The sequence below is a fragment of the Oryzias melastigma genome, unplaced genomic scaffold (genome assembly GCF_002922805.2).
Source record: "Oryzias melastigma strain HK-1 unplaced genomic scaffold, ASM292280v2 sc00313, whole genome shotgun sequence".
Taxonomy (NCBI): domain Eukaryota; kingdom Metazoa; phylum Chordata; class Actinopteri; order Beloniformes; family Adrianichthyidae; genus Oryzias; species Oryzias melastigma.
In genome coordinates, this window is record NW_023416920.1 from 4,809 (window position 1) to 21,249 (window position 16,441).

The 16,441-nt window shown below is 38.8% G+C and overlaps 1 protein-coding gene and 1 long non-coding RNA gene across 2 annotated transcripts; both read left to right on the forward strand.

Annotated features, from left to right (window-relative positions):
* The first annotated feature begins 1,579 nt into the window (after positions 1-1,579).
* On the forward strand, positions 1,580-5,958 carry LOC118598305. Its single transcript, XM_036210936.1, has 3 exons — positions 1,580-1,756; positions 4,991-5,284; positions 5,584-5,958. The coding sequence occupies exons 1-3, from the start codon at positions 1,681-1,683 to the stop codon at positions 5,865-5,867; spliced, it is 654 nt and encodes a 217-aa protein (XP_036066829.1). The 5' UTR covers positions 1,580-1,680; the 3' UTR covers positions 5,868-5,958.
* Positions 5,959-8,176: 2,218 nt separating this feature from the next.
* On the forward strand, positions 8,177-12,686 carry LOC118598304. Its single transcript, XR_004947437.1, has 3 exons — positions 8,177-8,259; positions 8,380-8,451; positions 10,719-12,686. It is a non-coding gene; the product is annotated as an uncharacterized LOC118598304 (long non-coding RNA).
* Positions 12,687-16,441: the final 3,755 nt, after the last annotated feature.

Sequence of the window (16,441 nt, forward strand, 5' to 3'; positions counted from 1 at the left end):
CCAGTCAAGGAGGCCCAAAGTGCTGTACACAAGGAAAAACAAAAACAGAGCACTGTGCAATAGTAAAACATAAAAAAGAATAAAATACATAAAACCAAGTAAAACAATTTTAAAACAATGATAAAATCAATAAAACAATTTTAAAACAGAGGTAAAACCAACATAAAATAGAATAAAAAAAAGCTAGGCTGATGCTAAAAGGCTGTAGTGGAGGAACAACTCTTTTTTAAAACACTCCAAAAGCGTGATCTCTCTAATAGCTGGTGGCAACTGATTCCATAGTTTGGGAGCCAACACAGAAAAAGCACGGTCCCCCCTGAACTTACGTTTGGTTCTGGGAACCAGTAGCATGCACTGGTCTGCGGAGCGTAAGGACTTAGTGGGGGAGTATTTTAAAACCAGACTGGAGAGGTAAGGAGGTGCCGTCCCTGCCAGTGACTTAAAAGTAAAAACAAGAATTTTGATAAAAATCAAGTATTGCACTGGGAGCCAGTTCAAAGAAGCCAAGATCGGGGTTATGTGGTCAAACTTTTTTGTCCCACAAATAAATCTTGCTGCTGCATTTTGGACCAGTTGCAGCCTGGCTACTGAAGCCATAGGTAACCCAGCATATAGAGAGCTGCAATAATATAGTCTGGACAGCACAAAGGCATGGGTGACACTTTCAAGGTTCTTTTTAGAAATAAAAGACTTGATCCTAGCTAGTCGCCGCATCTGAAAAAAGCAGGATCTGGTCACCGCATTTATTTGGAGGTCGAGTTTCAGAGCAGCATCAAGTTTAACACCCAAGCTTGTGACCACAGACTGCTCAAAAGGGGCAAGAGAGAGGAGATCGATGCTATGATCCTTTCCACCACTAGGGGAAAACACAATCACCTCAGTACAAGGATCTATTTATCTGCATCAGAACCGGACTCGAGCAGGGAGACTTCGGCCTACCTGTCACAGTTTTATATCCCAAATCCGAGTTTTTTCTAACCACACATGTTTCTCTGCTCCTAATCCATTATCATTTGAGTAAAGAAATACTGAGGAAAAAAGTTTTTATCTTATTTTTTTTCCATATGTTCCCAACATCATGAGAAAAATACTATAAAACATGCTAAAAACTCCCCAAAACACAGTCTTCTTTAAAAGAAGATGTGGAATAAATTACTCTTTCTGAAACAAGAAAAAAAAATCTCAGAAATGTGTTTAGTTTATATATTGCAACCACTGAAATCATATTATTATTTTTATAAATTACATTTCAGTGCCAATATTTTTAAAAAATACAATAGAAAACTTATAAGTACACATAAATATTGTATTATTTAAGATGCAAACTACTTTTTGGGGTATGTCTTTTGTAACTTATCCCAAAAACTGAACCTAAATTCATTTGGTTTAGTTCACAGAAGCTAAATTCAGTAAGTAGTGCTGAAGTAGAATTGGTGTTAGTGTAACCTGAAGTTCAGCAAACCCTGCTAATCAATACACATTGATATTGATTGAAAATGTTTTCAGACTTCCTTTTCCATTTTAGTGAAGAACTCTTCTGCTATGTCGGTCCTTTCCAAAATAGACTCCCACGGTTGTAAAGTCTTGCTGTCAGAAGCCTCTGACTCCACCCTACATTTTTTTCTATCTGCTGTTGAAGACACGCACCAGAAGAGGAAGCACACATCGATCCCCCCAGCAATGGCTGGCAGTCACCCTCTTTGTCTGAGCGGCTTTTCCTCAAAAGTTTTGCTGCTTCTCTGGCTCTGCCACCCCGGTGAGTTTTCACACTTGTTCCTGTTCTACCTTAAGCTTCTCAGCTCTGTCACGTTTATTCATGATGAGAGTGTTCGAACTGAATCAAACCTTTGTCATTTCTGCAGAGCTTCTTACATGAACTTAGCTTTAGTCTTACACTTTCAAATGTGTAGGTGTTCACTTTAAAACAACATAAAAACGTATGAAACAATGTGGTGTTTAATAACGGAAACTCCAAAGTTTATTTAATACCTAAGTTACCAAAAGCCCTCGTTGCACCCCACAAACTTGTTGACAAAGTAATATTTCGTTTTTAGCTATTGTTTATATTTTACATCTGACTTTCTGCTTCTGTAAAACTACCTGCATGAAGCCCAATGAAGCAATCTTTTTGAGATACTGAGCTTCATAAATAAAACTGAATTGAATTATTAACCACAAAAGCATGTTTGTCTCCACTTTGGTGGAAAAACTTCTCAAAGTTGAAATGAGCTGAAGGCAGCCTGACACGTCAGCAGATTTCCTGCTGTATCTTCTGGGAAACTAAACAAAGGATCATTCTTTCAGTTTCTGTTACTTCCCCTTTTTGTAGAACAAAAAAAACTCTTCAATTATTTGTTGTTTATGCTGACGCCTCTCAGAATATACCAATGCTTCTGCAGAGTGCAAGCATCACAAAGCATTGTTTTATTAAGGTTACAGTGGGCATAAAAGTATGTCATTCCCATATTTCACAAGTTGTCTCACTTCAAAAAATGATAGAGATCTGTAATGTTCATCAAAGATACACTTTTACTGTGAAAGGCTGAATATAAAAAAGAATCAAGGAAGTCACTTTGTCGGATTTGTGGACTGTAGTTTCTCAGGTTTGAAAATCCTCTTCCAATCTTCATCCTCCAATATCAAGCTGCCACCAATCTTCCTTCTTCCAATTCAGAGCAGCTGAAACAAAACAAAATAACTAAACAACAGAGTTCTCACAAAACCATAAATATTGATTAAATTACACAACAGCCACTCTACAAAAAACAAACAAAAAAAAATCCTATAAAAATAGGACAATAGTTTGAACACCTTTGAACTGTCAGACTGCTATTTCCCCACCAAGACCAAAGAGCTGTCAAGGGACACCATGGACAGGATTATAGATTTGAACAAGACTTGAATAAAGTCATCAAAGTAAGCAAGTAGCTTAGAAAGAAGAAGTTAACTTTGAAAGCAATTCTAACAAAATCGAAGTACAAGATCACTGACTGTCTCGCTCTATCATACATGGCTGTATGGTGAGATTTTTGAGCGAAAACCTCTTAGTGAGAGCATTGAGAAGGAAATGCGGCAAAATTTTAACTAATTACTCCCATAACTGTGGAAAAAATTAACCGTGTTTATGCGTGATTATCATTACTTTTTTTTTTGGTTAGTTTTTTTCTGACCACTTATTGTATGCAAATAATCATAATAAGACATCACACACATTATTGTATATTTACAACACTTTTAATTAATGCTGCCAATTGCTTTAAAAGAATAATCTGATAAATCATATTGCTGGATTGTGATTAATCACAATTAATTGCAATGTTTTACTAGGTAAATGTTGTATGACAAAATGCGGCTTTTGAACAAAAACAGGTCAGAGATAAAATTTTTCCTTCACTTTTATTGACTGAATCCTTTTAATTTATCAAGTGTTAATCCAGAAGTCTAAATTGGGAGCATAAAATACATCAACAGTAAAATAAGCAGAACTTAAGACTTTTATGTCTGCAGTTTTACTCCAAGAAAACAAAGATGTTGATATAAAGCCATAAGAAACAAACCTGGAGACCTAAGAAAAAAACAGAACTTTTTCTTCATCTTCTAACCAAAAACAGCAGTAAGAGGTGAACTTTCTCTCTGAACTGATGCTTTATTTAACCTATCGTAACGATCAGCATTTATACCACTTTTGTTTGCTGCTGCAGTCGATGCCCAGCAGCTCAATGTGACCGTGATACGACAACAAGCCAGACCGTGGATCAAATAGTCTGCTTTTTATGAAAAAGCAATTCAACCCCCAAAAAAGAACAAAAACCAACTGATTATTTATTTCTTTTGTAAGTAACCATGGTGTAGGTGGAATAATGCCAACAAAGTCTTTTAACGCTCGGCGTGGAAGCCTGACCCTTTTGAGGTAAAGCGAAAGACTGTTTCTTTACTCATTTGTGTTATAAATATTAACCCGTTAAATCTTTGTGATTAATCGCGTGTTTTAACGAATTAACTTATTGCATTTAAAGCAGGCTTGGTCTGTTTTTTTCTACTTTTTGATGATGAAAGACATGTTTGTTTATTGCCTCACAGTAAGTAATTTTTGCATGATGTAATATTAAATTTATGTTCACTTTGGGAAATATTCTGCTCTGGTTTACAATTAGACAAATAGTACTGTGTAGTACTGGGAGGGGGGATAGTATCGGCATAACTGCAGGCGCAGTAACCTTTTGACCCCGCACAGGGCAAAGCTGGCTGAAAATGTAAAACCCCTTAATTTCCCTCTGAATCGACAAAAAAAAAACAAAGTGAAAATTCATGTGGAAATTTCAAGTTCAATGTTTTAAAATAAAGTCAGATGTTTTGGTGTTTTTCTTTACTGACTGTTATTTTACTATTTCATTTGTCAAACATCAAGATCCTGATTTTTGAACGTTAAACAGAAAGTTTCTGTCCAGATCCAAATGTTTCTGCTGACATGATTCATCTGTCTATGACAGTAACTCATCAATAGTCTGTGAACTAATCTTCAGTTGAAGGTAAAAATGGCTGTCACAAAAATGGTCGTCACACATTTTTGTTGAGAAGTGTAGATATAAATGATTTAGAAACACAAGTATCAACTCATAAATCCTAAAATTGATTTATAATTTGTGAATTTGTCTGAAGTTGTCTGATTGCCCTTACTACACATCAGACAATTCTTTAAACCTGGTAGTGTCAAAACACACACACACACACACATTACATGGGTCCAAAGAGGTGGAGTACGAGGCGTTGCTGGTGGGAGGGGCCATAGAACGGCACCGCCCACCTAATGTGAAAATGGCCATAAAAATGTAGAGAAGTGAAAAAGGATTAAAGTGTAACTTTTGAAGTACATGCTCAAATACAAATGCATTTATATTCATATATATTCAAGTTCTTTCTTTCATCAGAGGATCTGTTTCAATCTCTGCCCATTCTTCCTTCTTTCATGACTCTGCCTCTTGTTTTTCAGGTTTGGTTTCCTTGAAGACTATTCACAAAAAAGTTGGAGACTCAGTGGAGATTTTATCAGGGCTTCCAACTGAAGGAGTTACTACAGCAAGATGGAGATATAAAGATAAAACTGTTGCAGATAAAAGTCTCATTATTTCTGACCAGATATTTGGCAACAGATTACACTTCAACGTCACCACCCTGAGTTTAACGCTAACAGAGCTAACTCTTCAAGATTCTGGTAATTTCAGTTTTTCCTCTGAACAAAACGAAAAACAAAGGGAGACAGTTATCATCACTCTACTGGTTCACGGTAAATCCATTTTTCCTTCCTAATTCTTTATGAAATTTGGCCTCTTAAAGTTTTTGCCATTGCTGAATTTAGTAATAGAAGGAATTATTTTTTTTTAAATATCATTAATTTCCCTAAATGTTTAACTTAGATAATGTTTCAAACTGACACAGACGAGGCAATTCAATAAATAAATAAATAATAGAGTAATATTTTATGCATGAGTTACCCGAAAATATAATGCCTCCCAGGTTTCAGAGACTCTGTTTGAACTGAAACATTGTGTTCTTAATTGTTTTCTTTCCTCTGTCTGTCATCAGAGTCCATAACTGAAGACCCCATTCTGACTTCCACACACGTTTTAACTTTCAATCAGACCTGCACAGTTCTAGTGAACTGCAGCTTAAAGTCCACCAGCAGTGTCAGCTACAAGCTGAGTGACGGGAATCAAACCCACGAAGGCTCCAGTCGGCAGTACAGCATCAGGAAACAGGGAGAAGGACAGGTGTTCACATGCACAGCGTCCAATTCTGTCAGCAGCAGAACAACATCCAAAACTGTAACGTGTCAAGACAATTCAACTGAAGGTACGTTCATTACGTGACTTTTTGGATTGGTCTAAATAGAGAATCATCAGTCAGTCGGCTCAGATCAATCAGACGTTTGGATCAGAACACGGTTGTGTCAGATTGCAGTCGTCTGGACTGGAGGCTCTCTAAGGCTACGTTTACATCGGGCATGTGAAGCACATTTAAGAACACACGTCTGCCACCTACAGATGAAAAAAGGCTTGTTGTGAAATATCAAAGCAGTGCAGATCTAGTGAATTTTGCTTCAGGATTTTTCTTTCACAGCTCTATTGTGATATATATGCAAGACTTGGTGTCCTAGAATTCTGTCAGGAAACACAACAATATTATTAGTTTCTAAGTGGTTTAACTTGTAACATGTGTTTAATGGGTGCACGTTTTATATGTAGAACCCAGAAATGATCCTGAAAATGTGTATAATGACACAGCAAATCATCATTTTTCCCATTTTTTCTGAGTCAGCTGATGACATTCTGAGTAAGTCCAGGTTCTGTCAAGTCATGATTCATGCAGGCGGTAACGACACCTGAGAGAACCAATCAGAAGTTTTCAAATTTACCGTAGAGTCAATGTGTAAACTTGCTAAGTCTATGTCAGGCACTGTCAATTTGCTCTGGTCCTCTGCTGAACCTAGTCAATGATGATATGTACAGTCGCTTTTCATTATTTTACCGCTGGTTGGTTAGATGGTGCCCAGAAAATGGTGTTTGCTTTGTTGACATTTGGAGTCCATGTTGGGGAAAGCTCTGTCTCATGCAGAGAGATGGTATTCATCCCATTCTGAACGGTGTTTTCCTTCTTTCTAGGAACATTTCTGCTAGCACTAGTCATCCAACATGACAACCCAGAGATGAGACTCAGGCACAGAGCAGCAGTCTAGACTCTCCTCTGTGTGGCCTTTAGCGCTGGTGCTAACCCCGGACAGGGCTAGTCCAGCAGTTCCTAGCGTTAGCTCATGTGCTGAAAGGCAAATGAAAGGAGTGAGTCACAGAAGCATAAAAATAATAGCTACTAGCTTTCTCAACAACAACAAGCGAAATTATAAAGTAATTTAATTTGGGTAACTAAACATTAGATCTGTTTCCTCAAGACAACTGACAACTATGTTAGACTGAATGAAGCAACCCCCGCCCACACACACACACACACACACACACACACACCTCCATAATTATAATAAATAACAGAAATCCAGGATGTCAGGGAAAGGAGGTGGTTTGGCATCCATAGAAACCTCTGTAACATTATACTAGTTTACTGCTTTAGACCAAGCAGAAATAACATCATTTATTACATCCTACAAAACCTCAACTTGTCTCTTAGACCCAATCCCCACTAAGCTTTTAAAATAAACCTTCTCCCTAATTAATGAAGCCATATTAACTATGGCAAATATCTCTCTAGAAACAGGTTATCTTACACAGTATTTTAAATATACAGTTATTAAACCTCTTTGGAAAAAAGTCCAGTCTGGATCCTGACATTCTGACCAACTGAAGACCAATTTCAAATCTCCCTTTATTTTTATTTTTTTCAAAAATCCTCGAAAGATGTTTAGTTAAGCAGCTACAGTTCCACCTACAAGACAATAGCAACTTTGAACATTTTCTGTCAGGGTTACGACTTTAACGCAGGCTTCAAAAAATGGGATTAATCTCTATTCTGGTCCTGTTAGACCTCAGTGCAGCCATTGATACTAAAGGCAGGAATATTATTCCAGAATAAATCAATTTAAAGCTTAAATTACTCTCTCTATTTTACTCTCCGTAAAAATACATTTTGTCAAAATTATAGATTAAAGATTATAAGAGCAGACCCACAGATGGAGTGAAACTGTCAGATTAACATCCCTGCAGTGTCAAAGTCACATGAAGGCTTCTACAAGTGTCAGTCCTCAGGAAAAGAATCTCCACAGAGCTGGTTGGCAGTAACATGTCAGTAAATCTTTCCAGTTGTTCTCAGCATGAACAATAACAGCAGCATTTAGTTCATGAATGTGTCACTAAGTTTGATTCAAATCCATGATGTGTTCCAGCAGCATCCAGACCTGACAGCTCTTCACTTCCTGTTCTGATGATTGTTGGACCAGTTTGTGTTTTTTTACTGATGATTTTCCTGCTGATGTTTTATTTGTACAGAAAGTCAAAAGGTGAGAAATTTTCTTTAAAAATCACTTTGATGATTATATGATTTTTCAGTTTTGCTGTTCATCATAGAAACATGTGATGTTTTCATTTACAGATTCAAGATCCATCAGGTTGGTACTTTTTTTTATTTTATTGATTGATGTCTTTGTATAATTAGTTATTGATTTCTTTTATCTCAGCAGGTCTGATGAACACAATCAGAATCATTATCCAGATGAGACGGATGCTGAACACAACACATATGCTTCTCTGCTCCATGGTCAGCCTGAATTCTGACTTTTTACATCTATTATTTTTCTTGAATGTCTAATTTAATGGACATGTTGAAAAGTTTGTATTAAATTTCTAAGTTTCTTTTTCTTCTGGTTTGTATTTGAAGGTGAAGTTTCTCTTTATGATTCACTCAGAGGCCCTGAAGACCCAGAAAATGATCCAGAGTATGCCAACATAGGTAATCTGAGGGAACTTTAAGGATTATTTGAAATAACTGATCATAAATAAAAACAAATAACAATAAGCTTAGCTTTACCACAGTCAGTCAAATATAACTTATGACTGTTATTTGTTCCTTTTCGACTTAAAGAACATTTGAGAAAAAGAAAAATCCAAAAGTCTGTGGGGAGAAAGTCATTTGACCTAAAAGAATGATGAAGATGTCAAAACGAAATATTTTTCTTTCAGATTAATCCTGCTGCGTAACATTATCTGTGCTTTAAAACATTTCTGGGAAAGGTCAGCGACCTTTCCAACAGCTACATCATGACTTTTAATGTTTAGTTCTATACTATTCCTTTCTCAAAATGAAAAGTCAATGAAGAAGAATAGACATTACAGCACCACACAGTAAATCAGTAGAAGGTTTGCAAGCTAATTGGAGCTTCCTGCTGACGTGAACTGCAAGTTTGGCTTCTCCAACAGTTTAGTTAATCAGTTACCAATTCTGACAATGACAAATGGGTAAAAATGTTTTAAAAAATATAATAAAAATTAAACACAGTTGCTAAAAGAGTGAAGAGGCCTGAAAGCCTCTCACACATGAAAAATATCTGTCAGGTTACAAAAAGTGCAGCGGTCAGAAACAGAAGGGTTAAGAACTCCACGTAAAATCCTCCATTGGAGGTCATCAGTTGGCCTTGTGAAGAGTCTGCAGGAAGTTCATCCTAAAGGTGGCTGTTTTCCTGGCCAGGTGCACTAGGCCCCGTCCCTCCTTCTCCCTGGGATTTAGCAGCACTTCCTGTGGCACCCAGAGTAGACTCTCCCAAAAGAAGTTGGACTAACGCTGAGACAGTAACCCAAACAAATGCTCCAAACAAATCAGCCGTGCCAAAGCAAAGAAGCAACAAGATAGTTGACAACCAAAATTCACCCCCTAAAAGACGTCCAAGAGAGCAGCCATCACTGCAAGAACAGAACTGGTAGACTACCCTGTCATCTTCCTACAGCAAGGGCATCACTTTTATGCCAATTAGTCCTGGTCGAGGATGCCAAAAAGAGTGTGAATTATGTCCACCAATACATTTACATAATCCTGGTGTTTAACAAAAACAATTACATCATCAGCATAAGATGATAACACAATTCTTCTACTGAAACCAGGAAAACACAAACCCTCAACACTGGCACAGAACTTATGAAGAAGGGGCTCCAGGGAGACAGCGTGGAGCATCCTGGACAGAGCACAGCCCTGCTGTACGCTTTGACCCACTCTGAATAGAGCACACAGACTGCCATTCACCTTCTGCACACTCTCAACCTCGACGAAGAAAACACAGATTATTACAATGTAATCAGCTCTAAACCAAACTTCAGCATGATTTTCTAAAAAGACGTCTTGTTCTACATGATCAAAAATCTTTTTCTGGTCCAGAAAAATCAGACTCAGAGACTTTGAAAACAGGTTGAATTGAAAAAATATTATCAACCATGAGCCTACCCGGACACAGTAGGTCTGGTCCTGCTGGATGACCTGCTCCACAGCATCCCTCAGTCTATTTCAAAGGTCCTGAACAAAATCTTGTAGTCACACAGCAGAGAGTTCTTTAAGCGTCACTCTGATCATCTTTTTGTCTTTTGTAAGTGTTTCCAGCGGTGTTTAAGTTAACATTATGCTGTTTTTAGCCAATAAAAAAATAAAATAAAACTTGTCAGCAGAGCAACAGTAGTTCAGTAGAAATGCACATCTCAGTTGTGGGAGGGACTGTTGGTGCAGAGTAGGCAAGCGCTAATTTCCCACGATCCCTTTGTTTATTTTCTTTCTTGCTAGATTAAATCCCCTCACTACACCAACAAGGTCCATGTGTTTTATGAGACTGAAGATTTTAGCAACACAAGTTAGGAAATTGACAGATAGACTCTAGCATGTGATCATCCTCAGGAGGAAGAGGATGAAGATCATAGATGGACTTTGTTGTTTTTCTCCTGCTTTTGTTTGACTTGTACACGATCTCCTCACAGACTGACATTCTTCAGGTCTTTGATCAGGATTCCCCTCAGTTAGAACCTCATTCTGTACAACTGATGGATTTATTGTTTGAATGCTGGCATTGCTTTGCTGTCTAAAACTTGAAGCACAAGCAAATCAAACATCCTTAATCACATTGCAATTCAAGTCAGGACTCAGATGTATAGAATCTCTCACGTGTCAGAATGAAACATTTACAGAAGAAAAAACTTCAAAGAACTTTATTGATACACAGTAAATGTCTCTGTCATCACCAGGTTCTGAAGAACAGTGAAGATTATCTGTCTGATTTTCTACTCTGGAATTCCAAGAGCGCCACCTGGATTTAGACTTCTTTGAATCAAGAGAAACTCCAGAGGAACTCGGATTCTGACTCTTTCTCCGGCTGCTGAACAAGACAAACATAAATGTACAAAACATGTTGGTATTTGAGATTATTTCTAAATTGTATTCAAGTCCACACAAGGATTTGGGTTATTACTATTTTTTTTTTCTGGACAGACACAACAACACTTAAAAATTGAAAATCTGAAAACATAACATTCTTTCTCCAGAAAGTTACACAAATGTTCAATTCATTGATCTGAATGCAGCCTTATGTTTACATTTATTGGGTTTGTTAGTGTTCATCGCGTAATAAATATTCACTTTTAAACCATTAAAATATTTTCTTATATTTTGACAAGTTAAATGTAAATACTTTCTAACACGTTCACGCAGCTCTATAGCATCTCTGTGTTGCATTTTGGGATCAGTTTTTAGTAACAGTATTTAATACACAAGCTGCAGCCCAATCAACACAAAACATCATATTTAAACTTAACATACTTCTGGTAAATGTATACAGATTTTTAAAATAAATGTCTTAAAAAGGTGCAGCTGTTACATATGTGTTGTTGGAAGTTAAAACTTGGTGATGCATGTTTTCCACTTGAAATAGCATGGTAAATGAGAATATCATTCACTGTGATGTAAAGAGTCACATGTTCTCAGTGCAGAAACATTTTCTATTCTTGTATTTTATGGTCACTTCCTGGTTGAAGTGTTAACATCACATCATTCACACCAAATGAAGAAGAACATATTTAAAAACTGCTGCAGCATGAGGTCATAATAATTGTTAATATCCATAGTTTTAGTCTCTCATCTTATTAAGAATTCACCATAAAACAACATTTTAACTGAAATGTGAAAAATAATTAAAAACCTTAAATTTCAGAATATTTTGGATTTTTATCTAACACAAGTTTCAATGTCAGAAAAACATTTAAATCCTTTCTTAATTGTGAATTTGGTCTGTCTGTTTTTTGTTCACACTTAGCTCAGACAAACTTCAGCTTTGACCACAGCATTTCTTTCTCATTATTATTTTTTTTCTGTTTTAGTTTGTTTAAATATCAAAGTGTTTTTTATTGTGTGACTGCAAATAAATTCACCAGTCCCTGGAAACTGCTGTGGGTGAAGCCTGGTCAGCATCTAAGAGGTCTCACCTGGACTAATTTGACCTTACTGGACTCACCCACTGTACAGAAATAAAAGTGTGAATTCACTTTAGAACATCTTTTGTTTTCATTCGTTTTATTTTTTTTACCACTTTCTTAAAATGTATTAAATGATGAGTTACCTTCTTAAGTTAATGTTAAGTAAGAAGAACTGATTTAGTCTTTTATGTATATATGTTTCCCTTTTGCATCTGTCTGGAGGTCATTCATCACTTTTAGTTAAAGTTTATTGTATGTTGAAGATTTTTTATGGGCTTTTTTTTACATGTAAAAGAATGTCTCATAAGTAGTCTGATGCGTTTAGAGAATTCTCCATCTATATAACATTTTACCTGGGGGGCCCAAACTTGCAATCCCTACTGGGCATCAACAAGGATAAAGATGTAACAGAATGACTAAAAACTACAAGAAAATGTGGAAGAAAAAATATATACATATATATTTATATATGTATATATTGTTAAAGTAATCTTTCTGCACAACTACAAATTTACACTCACTAGATTTCTGTATTAGGTACACCTTATATTATCAGCTTTGACCCCTTTTGCCTTCAGAACTGCCTAAATGCTTGGTGGCATAGATTCAACAAGGTACTGGAAACATTCCTCAGAGAGTTTGATCCATATTTACATTATAGCATCACACAGTTGCTGCAGATTTTTCAGCTACACATCCATGATAAAAATCTCACATTCCACCAAATCCCAAAGTTGCACTGTTGAGTTTAGATCTGCTGATTGTGGAGGCCGTTTGAGTCAACTTGTTGTCATGTTCAAGAAGCCAGTCTGAGATGATTCCAGCTTTATGACACGGAGCCTTATCCTGATGGAAGAAGCACCAGAAGATGGTAAACTGTGGTCATAAAGGGATAGATATAGTCAGCAACAATACTCAGGTAGACTGTGGCGTTGGAACCATGATCAAGTGGTGTTAATCCTCTGGAACCTAGAGCCTAAAACTCAGGTTTTGCCCTCTTTTGAATTTACCTCTGTATTTTCAATTTAAAAGACTTGTATACATGCTTATTTTGTATCATTTTAATCAGTACAACCTGTCCTATCTGACACTACCTTTTTTGTCATTTGTCCATGTTCTATTCACACACTACACATAAAATCATGCAAAAACAGAAAATTCCATCTGGAATATTTTGATTCTTTTTCTGTGGAAACCCCAAAAATGTTTAGCGAACTGTTCTTACAACATAGAATGAAGGTTTTAGATGTAATTTCATTAAGAAAAAAAAAACCCATGCGAATAAATTTAGTCAACAAACTAATCAACACATTTGAAAAATCCAGACAAAATTTTCACATTCCTTATTTGGGCCACAAATGAACAGTTTCTGTTGATAGAGGAACATCACAGACCTCACAGGTCAATGATGTGACCTTTCTTATGCTGTTATACAGACAGTGATCAGTCTGCTTGAGTGGTTTCAGCTTCTGGCAGCCCAAAAAATAAGAATTTCTCACCTAAGAGCACTGCTGTTCATTTGACATGTTTCCTGGAATTTCTTTTTTTTCAGCTCTTTTTTTGTCCTTGTTTTGTTTGCGAGGAATAATAAAAAAGGTTTCAGGGAGAACTTTGATCCTGCTGGATTTTAGGTCTGCTCAGCTGGAATCTGCTCTCAGGTGGGGGTGTGTCTGTCTGCTCTGTTGTCTCCTATCGTAACAGCGGCGGCGGGACTTTGGCGGAGAAACGCAGAGTTTCTCTGAGTCTTTCACAATGCCAGTGGTTGTTGCTGTAGTAGACTCATGTCAGACCCCATCCCATAATAATAGTTGACAGCTCCGTTATGCTCCGGCCACACCGTGGGCCGCCTGCCCCGTAGTGGGCGGGACTTTCTTGAAGAAACACAGAGTTCCCATGATTTTTTGACCAACGCCGGTGGTTTTTGTTGTAGTAAACTCATAAACTCTCCCCGGCCACTTCCTCCAGCTCTTCTGAGGGGACCCCGAGGCATTCCCAGACCAGCCGAGAAACATAGTCTCTCCAGCGTGTCATGGGTCTTCCCCGGGGCCTCCTCCCAGTGGGACATGCCCGGAACACCTCACCAGGGAGGCGTTCAGGAGGTATCCAGATCAGATGTCCAAGCCACCTCAACTGGCTCCTCTCGATGCGGAGGAGAAGCGGCTCTACTCCGAGCTCTCTCTGGGTGAGCGCCCAGCCACCCTCCGGAGAAAACTAATTTCAGCCGCTTGTAGTCAGGATCTCGTTCTTTCGGTCACGACCCAGAGCTCATGACCATAGGTGAGTACTGGAATGAAGATCGACTGGTAATTTAAGAGCTTTGCATTCTGGCTCAGCTCTCCTTTTACCACAACGGACCGGTACAGCGACCGCATAATAGCGGACGCAGCTCCAATCCGCCTGTCGATCTCACGCTCCGATCTTCCCTCACTCGTGAACAAGACCCCAAGATATTTAAACTCCTCCACCTGAGGCAGGAGCACTCCACCCACCGAGAGTTCAAACTACCTTTCTCCGGTCGAGAACCATGGCCTCAGACTTAGCGGTGCTGACCCTCATCCCAGCCGCTTCACACTCGGCTGCAAACCGCTCCAATGCATGTTAGAGGTCCTGGTTCGATGGAGCCAACAGAACAACATCATCTGCAACGAGCAGAGATGAAATCCTGTGGTCCCCAAACCAGATCCCCTCCAGCCCCTGACTGCGCCTAGAAATTCTGTCCATAAAAACTATGAATAGAGCCAGAGATAAAGGGCAGCCCTGCCAGAGTCCAACAAGCACCGGAAACAGGTCTGACTTACTGCCGGCTATGCGAACCAAGCTCCTGCTCTGGTCATACAGAAACCGGACAGCTCTGAGTAAGGCTCCCCGGACCCCATACTCCCAGAGCACCCTCTACAGGACACCACGGGGAACGCGGTCGAATGCCTTCTCCAAATCCACAAAACACATATGGACTGGATGAGCGAACTCCCACGAACCCTCCAGCTCTCTGAAGAGGGTGTAGAGCTGGTCCACTGTTCCACGACCAGGACGGAAACCGCAGTGTTGTTCTTGAATCTGAGGTTCGACTATCGGACGGACTCTCCTCTCCAGTACCCTGGCATAGACTTTCCCAGGAAGGCTGAGGAGTGTGATTCCCCGGTAGTTGGAACACACCCTCCGGTCCCCCTTCTTGAAAAGGGGAACCACCACCCCAGTCTGCCAGTCCAGTGGTACGGTTCCTGTCTGCCACGCAATGTCAGCCAAGACACTCCTACAACATCCAGAGACTTGAGGTACTCAGGACGAACCTCATCCACCCCCGGAACCTTGCCACCGAGGAGCTCTTTGACTACCTCAGTGACCTCAGCTCGGGTGATGGACAGTTCCACCGCAGTGTCCTCAGCCTCTGCTTCCTCAACGGAAGGCGTGTCAGCAGGGATGAAGAGATCCTCAAAGTATTCCTTCCACCGCCCGACAGTGCCCCAGTTGAGGTCAGCAGATCCCCACCTGCACCGAAAACGGTGCCTGCTTTCCCCTCCTGAAGTGCCGGATGGTTTGCCAGAATCTCTTTGAGGCCAACCGATAGTCCTTCTCCATGGCCTCAGCAGGAACCAACACCTCGGATTGTAGAGAAAATATGGTTGAACATCTCACCAGTATTTTCAGTTATATACCGTTTTGTGATCTCCTCCCTCAAAACGTGTGTGTGCAAGAAAGAGTTCAAAGCTGATATGTGGTGCAGTCTCACTTTAGTTTAATATGTCTACTTTTAGTATCAGACTTTATCTATACTGGAGTTATTTTTGCTCATTTTGTTTCCTTTTTGAAACATTTTTGTGGATTATCCAAATAAAATCCTGGTCTTCTTTACACTTCTTCCTGAAATTTCAGAGAAAGAGAACTGACTTCTTATGTAATCTGGACATGACCAGCAGAGGGCGACATGTCACCTGACTGCACTGAGCTTATGCACTTCTGCCTCCTCTGTACCTGTGCTCATATGTGTGGGTTCATAAATTTAAAAAAAAATCTCTGATTGAGACACCCAGACAAGTGAATGTACAAAACAAACAGATTGAATTTAGACTTATCCTGAATCACAGATTGAAAATTCTCCCTCTAGCAGAGAAATTGAAATAAACTCTGCAGAACATCCTTGCAGCCTCCTGAAAGTGACTGCAATGACTCTCCACATGCAGACAAACTGAGACTGAAGAGTTTAAGGTTCACTTTGTGTTTAAACAGATCCTCAGAATTACAGATTATCATTGGTTCATGAGACAGTCTATCTCCTAAATGCAAATCCTCAGATTTCTCTGTTGTTGAACTTTTGTTGAGCTTTTATTTTTTGGCTGATCCCTGTTCTTCATCACTTCCTTCTTCATCAGCAGCCTGAACTGTAATCTTTACGTTTGTGCTGAGTGTGATATTTTCTCTCACTATTCTCTTGTTGATGTTTTATTACTAAAGGATCTCATCAATTCACAGCGAAAACTAAAAACACATAAAATCCCAGA

Coding starts and splice junctions, on each gene's coding strand:
- LOC118598305 (XM_036210936.1), top strand. CDS start 1,681: ATGGCTGGCAGTCACCCTCTTTGTCTGAGCGGCTTTTCCTCAAAAGTT. Junction 1,757..4,990: donor TCTCTGGCTCTGCCACCCCG/GTGAGTTTTCAC, acceptor CTTGTTTTTCAG/GTTTGGTTTCCTTGAAGACT. Junction 5,285..5,583: donor CATCACTCTACTGGTTCACG/GTAAATCCATTT, acceptor GTCTGTCATCAG/AGTCCATAACTGAAGACCCC.